Source organism: Montipora foliosa, chromosome 5 (genome assembly GCF_036669935.1).
Source record: "Montipora foliosa isolate CH-2021 chromosome 5, ASM3666993v2, whole genome shotgun sequence".
Taxonomy (NCBI): domain Eukaryota; kingdom Metazoa; phylum Cnidaria; class Anthozoa; order Scleractinia; family Acroporidae; genus Montipora; species Montipora foliosa.
Window position 1 is genome coordinate 5,180,293 of NC_090873.1, and position 12,500 is coordinate 5,192,792.

Here is a 12,500-nt window from a genome sequence, read left to right on the forward strand (position 1 = left end):
TTTCAACGTTGGGATAGACGAGAAAGATATTTCCTCTCTCAATTCAGTTACATGAAGTTAACTCGATACCTAAAAATTTTCTCGTCAATTTAATTTGAAAAAGGACGGTACGCTATTAAGTTCCAAGATTTTTGAAGAACGCGAAAGTCGAGAAGGTTTAACGTGGACTATAAGTGACATTAGGGAGCTTTAGCAACGACGACGGGAACGGCAACGAGGACGTCATCTCAAAACATAAATTCTCATTATTGTAATCACTTCGAGACTATTCTAAGCTTTTTAACATGTCAATGGTGTGGCAGTCCCTCAAGAATGAAACCGATACGAGTCAAGCTTAATTTAGGGGAGAAAATGAAAATTTACCTTCAAGCGCTGACGTCCTACCGAAAACCTAAAACTAACCTAAAATTTGGCTATTTCACGTTGTTGTTTGGCTGACGACGGCGTAGAAATGGACAAAAATGAAAAATGCACGTGCAGGGCGTGCAAAGCTATTGTTTTTACCCACTAAATATGTAAATTTGTGACGTTCTCGTTGCGGTCGCCGTTGTCGTTGCTAAAGCTCCCTAATTAGTATCATTGATAACCACTGGACCATCGAGGCAAGCCGATAAGCAACTGCGAGTTTTCATAATATTTAAATAGAAACTAATCACCAAAATTGAACGCTAACCGGTTTAAAATGGGTGTTAGACTTAAATAAACACTGCTGTTCAGCGCCATACGAAATACTTGAATACGGTGTAACGGAATAGACGACTTTCAGAAATGGCGACCACTTTTTCATTCCATTGTATTTGTGTTAATTAGACCTACTGCCCTCATTTTAAAACAAATATTCTTTTCAAATTTGCCCGTCGTAGCGAGGCTAGACAGACTTATTAGCATTACAACAAAAGAATATTTTAGTTGGCCGCCATTATGTGTTCCTAAACAATGGAACCGAAGCCATGTTGGTGTACCCAACTAATCCTCCGGGAATTGAGCTCTGTTATCATGCAAACGCTTTCTTTTGTTTCGGGTTGAAAAACAGGTTTACTGATCACGTGAGTGAAAACACTCTATATTACGTTGGTGACCTTCTAATCTACGTACGTCGTGTAATTGTCACGAGATGTCCTTCTCGTCTGTCCCTTATAGCATTAACTATTACTTTTTTGTTTGGGTTCTGGCTATAAAAGGTCATGGTTAGAGAGACACTTTGTGACGCTAACACCAAGTAACGTGAAACTTCATGTTGCTTTTACAGAAACATTCCAGTGTCCTGTATGTCACGCCATTGGACAGAACGCAGAAACAGAGTGTGACGAGAATGTTAAATACGAGGTCTGCAATCGGAATGATGCCGGCTGTCAGCTGACCAAGACTATCGCCGACGACAATCGCCTTGAGGTGAAGCGAAAGTGTTCTGATAAGCACACTTTCAATAAGGAAAAAGAAGAATGCGGAAAAAAGAAGACTTGTGTAAACACGGCATTTTGCACGCAGTCGCGGTGCATGGCTACATCGCCAGGTACGCGCTTCAATGAAGAAATGTTTGAATTCTGAATGTATTAATGTGTAGCCATCACGAGATCGAGAGGACGTGTAAGTGGAAGAATGTAACATCAACATGATTCAGTGGAAAGGTGGCGTTTAAATAAACGTTTGGCGGGATGAGGGTTGAAATTCATGCGGGATTCGGGACACGGGATAGATTTGGGGGTAACGATGAAATATACTCGGGATTAAGGACAAGTGATCGCTTGGATATCTGTATTTGAAGCCGATGAAGAAATTGCAGTCTTCGCGTCAATCTCCTAAAAAGTCGGCGACTGACCTGCGCCTAAACAGGTTTTCCCGCAAATTACAATAATACAATAAAAGACTTAACAATAACATTAAAACTAAAAAGGAGTTAAAATTGGATAGAGCGAGTTTCAATCGAGTGTCGTAAAACCAAAACCAAAGTAACTACTTTGGCAAATCAAAAAGGACGGAGACAATCCAGTAAACCAATCAAAACTCGAAGTAATTACACGTAGCCGACACAAAGCGCGGGAAAATGTGCACGCGGGAGCCACGATTGGTTTTGGTTTTACTTCTAATTGGTTGAAAAAGTGGCGCGAGAACTTTGAAGCAATCACTGAATGAAGTAATGCAAAACCAAAGCAATTCGCTAATTACTTTCTCAATTGAAAACCGCTCCAACGCTGCGCAACATTTGAAATAAAAATACAAATATATATCAACTTTACAGACTGGGCACTAAAACAGACCTCTCAAATCTCACGGTTTTTTAGAGCAATCTGACGGTCTCACGACGAGGCACAACAATCTCACTAAACAGATTCAAAGGCCGATGGAATACACTTCCCTTGAGTATTTTCATTTCTGCCTCGTAAAATTGATGTTCTGGTGCCAATTCTGTAGAGATTCACAGTTCTAAGGAATATTTGTCATATTTGATCGACTGGTTGACAGGACACGGACCTCAAAACCATATTTAGAAGACAAACGCCAAATAAGGTTATCGTTACCAGTAAGTCGCACCTAGATACGCTTCCTCCACTTTGTCAAAATGGCGGAAAACGATGATAAACAGAAACGAAACTCTATTTTGATGAACTGGTTTTAATTCTTTTTGACGCCATCGATAAACCTAAATCTCCAGGTTTTTGGTCTTTTGGGGTTGAGAGGTCTGTTAAAACCTGTATTTATGAGAAGAAGGGATGAACACTCGACCCAAAAATCTGGCCCGGGTTCGAACCCCATATTTAGAGTCACATGCGAGTTGAGTTTGTTGGCTCTCTACTCTGCTCCAACAGGGTTTTCTTCATGTACTCGGGTTTTCCCCTCTCCTAAAAAAACCACCTGGGCTTTGATATCAGTAGCTTGATTAGATTTCATTCCTGTACAGTGTCTCAAATTTGTGCTTCAGTGATAAGTACAGTCGACACTTATCTAGGGTATATGACAGATTTTTTTTTATTTACTCAATCGAAACATCATGGTTTTCTGAGATAAAGACATTTAGAAAAATTCCCTCACTTCCGGTGAACGTTCACTTCCGGTGAGGTACAAAACCACGCTAGTAAGGAGACTGGGGATAGCAGAACTGTGACGTCAAAACAAGAACGAAATTTTGTCCAAGGCCCGAATTTTCCCTTTTTTTCTAGATTCAGTAGTTGCTGAAACTGCTTACGAGATGCGTTGAATTTGGTTGCAATTACAAAATTAGACAAAAGAATGACATTTCTATCCCTAAAATTTCCTGCGTTCTTGTATTGACGTCACAGTTCTACTATCCCCAGTCTCCTTACTAGCACGATTTTGTACCCAACCGGAAGTGAAAAATTCCGATTTTTAAAAGGATAAAGGAAACGAAAGAAAAATTAGTTGGAATGATCATAACCGTCAGAAGATGGCAAATCGCGAGTAAAGTCGACTTAAAACAGGAGCTCATCAAGGGCAGCTTCTATCTCCTATAATAGACTTTTTCGCAGATACGGCGGCCATTTTGATTTCTATTGTTTCGAAAGATAGTATGGGATGCTCAGGGGGCAAGGGCATCCCATAATGGCTATTTGAAACAATAGAAATCAAAATGGCCGCTGTATCTGCAAAAAGGTCTATTGGCCTTGGAGTCAACCCCTTTCGCGAGTAGATTGATTTATAGAACGCCTCACCTCCCTTGGGAGATTCAGCACGCCATACTGTTGTAAAAGCCAACAAAAACAGCGCGATCTCAGAGTCAAGGGGAATGTGATGCTTTTCGCGGGAAAAAACCTATTCCTAAAAATAAATTTACTCAGAAAAGGATTAACTCAAGGAATTTAGTAGAGAGGGAGGCACCCGCTGACGAGCTCCTCCTTAAAATGAACTCATCCAATCTCCAATATTTGCGTTCACAGTGGCCTTTCAATGCCCCGTCTGCCCTGCCGCAGGATGGAAAGCACATTGTCTGGGCAGAGCCACATTCGCGGTCTGCAACAAACCCAGTCCGGCTTGCTTTGTGACACAGTTAATAACGTCCGACAGTATTTTTCAGTTCCGGGGTTGCGGCAGTGAACAGGAATACCAGAGTGCAAAGCAAGTGTGCCGTGTAACTGCTGCACACTGCCCACTTGTAGTCAAGTGCAACAAATCACAGTGCATGGCTCCTTTTCCAGGTAAGGAACGATATTGTCCCCTGAAACCATGATTCTTTTGGTCAGTAACTTCCGAAATAAGCGCAGCCGCAGTTCGTGGGTTCAACTCCGGTCGGAGCGTCACTCAAGGTTTTAAAATAAGAATGTGCTACCTTTGTAATCACATCCCAAATGGTGAGACTCCTAGTCTCTCATAAGCCGAGAGCTGTCCCCTGTCTGTTAGAAAATGCAACTTCTTGCGGTTGAGTGACCTGGGGCGGAATGAGTCAAAAATAAGCCATTTCTGAGTTCATGTCTGCCTCCTCTTGAAAGCGAGTCTACGTGCGAAGTTTTTGTGATGGTAATTAGTTTTACTTTACATATGAATGAAAATTAATTTTGATGAGAAAATCTTCGCACTTAGACTCGTTTTGAAGAGGAGGCTGACATGAACTCGGAACTGGCCAATAATCTTCTGATGGCACGATTGTAATGTATGTATGTAATGTAATTGAGAGACTCGGGTTCGGACTTTGCTCTCCTACGTCAGTCGGTGTTTCTGGTGACTTAACTTTTCTCTCTAGTTTTCTTGTTTCTAAGTAGTGTGGAATTTAACAGAAGTCGTGTCACAGGGAATTTCGATGAGCAGGCGTGTGACTCGTGCATTACGCTTGCCTCAGTGAAAGTGATCATCGCAGTTAGGAGTAACTTGATCAGTTGCGAAAAGAAGCCTGGAAAAATCCAAGTGTGAACAGGACACTTATGCCCAGTAATACAACTAATTAGATGCGCGCCCACTTATGATATCCAACACGAAGTGTCCCTTTAAGTCTTAAGCCGTGTTCACACTCAACTTTGATTATGATCAGCTGAAGTATAATTCAGGCTATGACACTCCATTCAATTTTTTTCAATCATGGTTCTGTTCACATCTGCGAAAATTCAAATACAATAGGCAGAGAAAATGGCGGCGTATCGCGAGGCTGCCACGATTTGATATCATCTCCTTGCTTGAGGAGAGAAGAAAACCGAGGAAAGCTTCCGAGAATAGAAGACAGATCCAAATCTTCGCTCCACAAAGCGATTAGAAGTTTCGTCTTCTCATACCACCACGTGTTCGCCATCCTGGTCAATTACGCGCTGTAATTACTTCAAACGACCCCCTTGAGGTTTTTTGAAATAATTATTTAAGCAATAGACCACAAGTTTCTATGGTTAATAGGCTGATAAACCACACGGGATGTTGGTAGAACATGAGAAGAATTCGTAAATCACGAGCCGCAGGCGACGTCTTCTGTGGGAGACAGAACCAGTCTCATATCCACCAAGCGCGAATGGAATAATTGTTTTATTTGGAAGTACGAAATTCGAACGAGGAAATCCGAGCGAAATTGAAAAAACTTGATGAAGATGCGTTGTTGTGTAATACGGCCTGGTGGTTAGACAGACGCAGGCTCATCACAAAAATATTTCTTACCTTTTCGCGTACTTCTAAACGTCAAAATTGATCCAGACTTTTCACCAAAAAAGAGTTTTTTTTTGCCATATTCAGAGAGAAATTTCGCTTTTCGGCGAAAAAAAATTTTGCTTATCAACGCTTAGCGCAATCATTTGCCATATAAGGTCAAACGAAGGTATATTTAACAATTATTCGCCGAAGGCGAAGTGATTATCGGTGAATATTCACCGAGACGAAGTCTCGGTGAATATTCACCGATAATCACTGAGCCTGAGGCGAATAATTGTTTTAGTATGAATACACAGGTGATTATTTCAAAAAAAGAGAAAAAAAAAACATTTCAACGCGAAATCATTTTCACTTACAGTGGCAAAACGACTACTGGCAGCCATTTTGTCCGTCGAGGTGATTATCGGCTGATAATCCGAGATAGCGCACCAATGAGAGTGCGCGGTTTTGTATAATCACCTGTGTATTTATACTAAAAGCTGATAACCGAGATTGAGTGAACCAATCAGAGCACGAGAAAGGCATTAACCGAGGTTGAAAAATTAACAACTAAATATAAATAATTGCACATTGTTCTGGCACGGCTGTGAATATACGTCTTGTGTTATTTTGTTTTGCAGTTTTCTGCAGCCAGCTTCAGAGGCTGATGTTTAAAATCAACATCTGGACACGCCAGCAGTTGAACCCTTTGTGGAACATGTTCTGTGTGTGAAATCAACTTCTATGCCTTACTCGAGTGCTTTGTTTAATAAACTGTAGCTTAAAGACTTCTATCAACTTGTTCTTACAGACCGAAGATCTTGCGACAATTTCCCGCCGACCTAGTTCCCAGGGCTTTTCCCGCTCGTCCATCCCCGGCGAAAAAACCCTGGAAACCAAGGTGAATTCTAAGGCACGCAAGGAATTCCTTCCCCCCCCCACCGGAGACAGTTTGACCCTCAAGTTTTTTGCTTTAGGTGAGCATAGTATTCAGCACTTGAACAGCTTTTAAGCTATGGCGATTTAACAATCGTTATGTAATGAGATCAAAGACAAGAGCCCAAGAAATGAAATCACTTGATGGCGAGGTGAAAACCCAAACCCAAATGTTCGCTGGAAAGCCTCTGGAGTATAAAACCAACAAACTCAATCGAAGCCGGGACACTTGGTCGAAGGCATCAACACTCACGTTTGCGTCACCCGCGGTATGCTGCAAACCACGTGGAGATCACGTTTTTATTGCAGCTGCAACCCAACAATCGACAGTGACGTAATCAGCTATCCTACAACAACTTTTATCAAATCGTAGGTTGTTTTTTTTTTAGGAGAGGGGAAACCGGAGTACCCGGAGAAAAGCCTATCGGAACAGAGTAAAGAACCAAGAAACTCAACCCACATATGACGCCGAGTCTGAGAATCTAACTCGGGTGGATAGCGAGTGCTCTCAACACTGCGCCATCCCTGCTGCGTCCCTATACTATGTACTAACTTGCGCACAAAATCTTTGTATGTTTTTTTTTTCGATATACTTTGTTTCCATCCCGACGCAACAAAGTGTCTTTTCGAACTAGTTTTCCTTTCACGGGGTAACCATGGCATTCTTGTCGTTGTGATTGTTGCTGTTTCTGTTGCTTCGATGTTTACCTTTTCTCTGCTAACAGTCATAGTAATCCACATGTGATCCAGACGCGAATTTGTCCTCCTTTAATATGCTCACCAATTTTCGAGCCGATTCATCTGACGACAGGATCTTGTTCTGAAAATGACGTTACAATCTTTAAGCCAAGATTATGACTTTCTAGTGGTATGGAATTATGGCCATACCTGATGAAGAAGCGATATGACACTAAACTCATTTCCCGCTTTATACCTCTCATCATTAAAGGGAAACTCCACTCTTACTACAAAATAAGTTGAAACCAAAGAAAATTGTGTTCACAAACAAATTTAATCGAAATTTGTTTGTCAAGAAAAGTGAATTTTAAAATCGCTTATTTTCACTTTCAAATTTCGCGGGCGCGGCCATCTTGAATAATTGTGACGTGTTCGGGTTGCTCTATAGTTCTGACACAAAGAGCTTGTGTCTAATAACAATAGGGTGCCCAACCGTAACACGTCACAACTATTCAAGATGGCGGGGCACGCGAAATTTGAAAACAAAAATAGGCGATTCTAAAACTTACTTCTTTCGAAACACTTTCTTTGAAAATCCTTTAGACTGACTTGACTGTAAAGGTTATTTGCCGTGATTTAAAGTTTTTTTTTTGGTTGAAGTGGAGGTTCCCTTTAAACCCCGAGCAAACAGAGGCAACAACTCCCCAAAATTGTTGGTTCTGCAGATGTTGGATGGTATTGGCAGTCGTGTCCAAACGGACGTAACAACTCGGAAGACCTTAGAACCAGTTTTGCTGACCAGCGGTTTTCGTTAAAACAATGGTTTGCTGGGGGTGCTCAGTCTCGAGGGCTCAGAAAACCTGGTTGTGGTCATTGTAAGGTTTTTCAACAACTCCCAGCAACATCAGGCCGTCCAGTGTATTGTGGGAAGGATACAACCCATAAGACTTTGTAAACTTACAAAATTCGGCTGCCATCTTGTTTTCAACATGTTAACGCGTTGCTATCTCCAACGGAGACCATACGTAATGCGCGTGGGTGGCCCCAGTCTCGTCACCAGAGCCTCGGGTCGACCCAGGGCTCTGGGAAACTCTATTTGGGAGAACATGCGCCGTGGGGTTCTTATAGCCAAAAATAGGCTATTTGAACCTTACTGCGCCTGCTCACTCCTCGTGCTAACATGAATGCACCAATTAGAGACGCTTTTGATTGTTGTTCACGAAAACCAACGAGAAGACACTTTGTTTCAGGGTTCCCCAGAGCTCTTTTCTCCCTCAGTCACGAGAAGAGCTCTGGGGTCGAGATTGGGGTGGCCCCAAAGTTTGACCATTTTCAACCTTCGTGCAACTACTCCCAAACAACACGCAACATGGTGTGAAAAGAAAAACCCGACAGAAAATTGACCACAACCAGGTTTTCTGAGCCCGCGAGACTGAGCACCCCCAGCAAACCATTGTTTTAAGGACAACCGCTGGTCAGCAACCTGGTTCTGGTCATTGCTGTTTAAGGTCTTCCGTGTGAAAACAGACGCAACGTGTAACACCCAACAATGTTGGGAGTTGTTGGCCAAAATTCGTTGCGTCTGTTTGCACGGTGTTTCACACATCGCATTCGTTTTCTGTCTCGTCATTGGTGAAGACCCTACTGTTAATTTTCCACATCAGCACAACCTACAAATTCGTGAACAATCTGCTTGCAGATAATTCACCGGATCAACTGGCTGTGCAATAGGAATTCGGGGCTTTAGCAACGACAACGGTGACGCCAACAAGAACGTCACAAATTTGAATATTTAGTAAGCAAAAGCAATAGCTTTGCACGCTCTGCACGTACATTTTTTCACTTTTGTCCATTTCTTTGCCGTCGTCAGCGAAATAACAGGGAGCTTAAGATCTACGACGACGACGTCGACGAAAACGCCACAAAACAATGATATCATTGGTTAAAAGAGCATAAATGATCGTGCTGCACGTGCAGCACGGATTTTAGCTCATATTTCTGCGGTTCTCTGCATGACGACGACGTGAAATCACTAAATTTGAGGTTTTGACGACAACGTGAGCATGCAACAGAGAATCTTTCGTTCTCTATTTTCAGTCTGAAACCGCTCGTACCAATTTACTTTTAGGATATTTCGCCCACATTGTATGAAGTGAACGAGATGGAATAATCGCGAAAGACTTTTACTAGAGCGAAGTTCTATTTTGAGGTGACGTTTTCGTCGACGTCGCCGTCGTAGATCTTAAGGTCCCTAATAACGTGAAATGAACAAATTTGAGGTTTTAGGGAGAACGTCAGCGCTTGAGGACAAATTTTAATTTTCTCTCCTAAATTGATTGCCGTTCATACTAGTTTCGTTCTTGCGGGTTTGCCACACCTTTGTCACATTAAAATAATTGGAATAGTCGTGAAGCGATTACAATAATTAACGTGAATTCACATGTAACGACGACGTTCTTGTTGCCGTTGCCGTCGTCGTTGCTAAAGCTCCCTATTTTAAAATCTACGACGGCGACCTCGACAAAACGCCGTTTGCACTGTCGTATGTCTTCCGCGATTATTCCATCTCGTTCAAGTCGAAGAATGTGGGCGAATTATCCTATAAAATAATCGCGCGGTTTCAGAATACAAAAATTCACGTTGTCCTTAAAACCTAAAATCTGGTGATTTCACGTGCTAAATCGCGTGCCGCACGTGCAACACGATTCTTTTCCCTCTTCTAACCAATGATATTCTTGTTTTGGGGCGTTGAGTTGTCATAGCTGTCATCGTTTCTTAAACTGCCTAGCATTGGTCGAGAACGCCAACCTTGATTTCTAATCACACTTTGCGCCTTCTGTCCCAGGTTGAAAAGAAGTAACACTACTTCTATACAACGATAAAACAAGTAGTGAATACTCAATTTTTGGGGGATATCTGGAATAATCAAAGCCCGAGCAAAAGGATTCATCCAAGGACAAATGCTCCACTCTCGTTCTCTTCATGTTGTATTATTTCAATGTCACAAGAACCTGATGAATTCAGTTTTTTTTTCTGGTATTCATTTAAACTATTTCTCCGAATTTCATTGGCGCTGGATCCCTAGATTCTAGATTGCAAAAAAATAAAGTCTTGCGTCGCTGATAAATCATGCTTGGGTGAGAGTATATTACAGGTTACCTACTGAAATCTTTATTAGTGAAAATATTATCTTTTGAAGATCTTTTCCAAGGTCAATTTACCTTGACAACCCAGCAAATACCCAAAGATATATGCCAGAGCTTAAAACACAATTCTTCCCTGAGGATCCTTAAAGCTCGAGTTTCTTTGACCACAGCAGACATTTTCATAGAGGGAAAATTAAAAAAATATACATTGTTGATGTGGTTCAAATTTTTTTCAAAGCAGTTCAATTTTGATTTTTCTTTGTCAAAGTTACTCATTTATATCATAATGTGATGAAAGAAAGCAGTGATCTTCGAACTTAACTGGACAACTATCTCTTAGCGACACTTGAAAACTCCAGTTGGCTTCAAGGGAATTTGAAGTCATGACCTCTGTGAGGCTGGTGCAATGCTCTACGGACTGAGCTATGAAGCCACTCAGTTGGGAGCAGCAGGTCAATTTTTTTTGGGCTCATACCATTATTCGAAACAAAGGAAATTTCAAAATTGAACTACTGTAGTTGAACCAAAATTAATATAAAATTGAGCCACACATATCTCTGAAGTAAGTTTCTTAGTATGGTTTGCAATAGCTAGCACACAAAAAGGTGCCTCTAACAACTTACTTCATCTCTGCTTGTCTTAAATGCAGATGCAATTTCTTGATTACCGCAAGTGTTGCATATTTGATCATACATTTCTGTGCGTAGAGGACCAGGAGCATAGCTTAACACTCGCACATCTGGCTGAAGGAGACAAAGGCAGATACATGAAAGAAACCTGTATCATTGGTTTAACCCTTTAACTCCCAGTGGCCACGTAAAGATTTTACTCTGTGTAGCGCCAGATGATTTTACTCGTCAATGGGGGAAGGGGGGAAGGGGGGGGGGAGGGTGGGGGCCCTCGGGCATTGAAAGGTTAACAACACATACCGGTAGGTTCACCCAAAAATGTCACCAAGTGTTAATACAGGAAGTTTAAGAAGGGGCAACTAATAAACTTTACACGTATTGACAATTAGCACTGGGGCAATAATCGGGGACAGAGTACACAACTGACATCATAGTTAATGCATGGAGATGGTTATGAAACTCAACAAGTTCCTTTGTTTGATGTTTTTGTCTGTATTTTTGGCCTTGACCCTGCACAAAACACACCTTTTTTCGATACGATAACCAATGAAATCCTTCGATTAAATTATGTGTGACTAATTTGGAAACCCTGCCAGACCAAAACAAAACATTGTTCTCGCTTTTGAAGGTTTAAAGATTTCATAACCAGTCCCTCGATTAACTGTGCTGACATCAAATGGTACATTGGTTTTTGTCAATGAGGAGAGTAGAAAAGCAGAGTACCCGGGAAAAAACCTCTTGGAACACTGAGCGGACCGGGGAACCAAAAAACTCAACCCAAATGTGATGCCATGTTTGGCAATATTGAACCGGGGCCACATTGGTGGTAGGCAAGTGCTCTTAACACTGTGTCATCCATTCTCCCTACATTACATGTACGTGTACAACATAGTTTCTAGGAATTGAACCCTGGCAACACTGGAAGGTCTGTGCTATTATGGGGTAAACCCTGCTCTCCGCTAATGACTGAAAGTGATTTTCCTAATCAGAAAGTTGAAAGTAACAAAAAATAAATACCTCCTCTTTAGCTAGCACTTGACACATCATATCGCGTGCTGCTTTCCCAGTGCAGTAAAAAGAAAAATGAGAGAAAGATTCCACTGCCATCAGGGACGAGACATTTATAACAGTGCAGCTTACTCCTTTAAATCTCTGAAGGAAGTTTGATCTAAGAAACAAATACAATCATCATGATGATAGATAGATATAAGCTTTGCAAGAAATCCTGAAGTTTTGTTGTAGCATTATAATTTATAACAAATCGAAAGTGGTTCAGCGTTGTCTGTACTCTTTAAATATCGACAACGATATTTGTGATCACAGTGGTCAAAATGTTGTGGACTCAAGAGGCGCAGCCTTTCTTAGCATTTCTTTAAGCACCTTTTTTTTTGTATCTAGAATAAGGACAGAATTCTCACAATTCTTACATGATAAACATGGGGGAGGAGATATTAAGATTGAAATAATCTTGAAGAGCTTCAGGACTGACGTCTGACATGTCCTTTATACACCTTGAAGTGTCACCAAGGGATCCCGCATTATTCAACAGAATGGC

General features: G+C 41.4%; 2 protein-coding genes across 2 annotated transcripts in view; one reads left to right on the forward strand and one right to left on the reverse strand.

The window, feature by feature from the left end:
• LOC138003454 (uncharacterized) overlaps positions 1 to 4,198 on the forward strand; it is a 12,195-nt gene extending 7,997 nt beyond the window's left edge. The window contains exons 7-8 of the mRNA XM_068849536.1: positions 1,250 to 1,513; positions 3,894 to 4,198. Coding sequence (XP_068705637.1) covers positions 1,250 to 1,513; positions 3,894 to 4,183 — 554 coding nt within the window. The 3' untranslated portion in view covers positions 4,184 to 4,198. The remainder of the gene's footprint in view (positions 1 to 1,249; positions 1,514 to 3,893) is intronic.
• Positions 4,199 to 4,202: 4 nt separating this feature from the next.
• The window catches only part of LOC138003455 (sepiapterin reductase-like), a 12,351-nt gene continuing 4,053 nt past the window's right edge, over positions 4,203 to 12,500 (reverse strand). The window contains exons 3-6 of the mRNA XM_068849537.1: positions 12,373 to 12,500; positions 11,963 to 12,113; positions 10,940 to 11,059; positions 4,203 to 7,312 (exon numbers count right to left, since the gene is read on the reverse strand). The exon at positions 12,373 to 12,500 is cut by the window's right edge and continues 24 nt beyond it. Coding sequence (XP_068705638.1) covers positions 7,211 to 7,312; positions 10,940 to 11,059; positions 11,963 to 12,113; positions 12,373 to 12,500 — 501 coding nt within the window. The 3' untranslated portion in view covers positions 4,203 to 7,210. The remainder of the gene's footprint in view (positions 7,313 to 10,939; positions 11,060 to 11,962; positions 12,114 to 12,372) is intronic.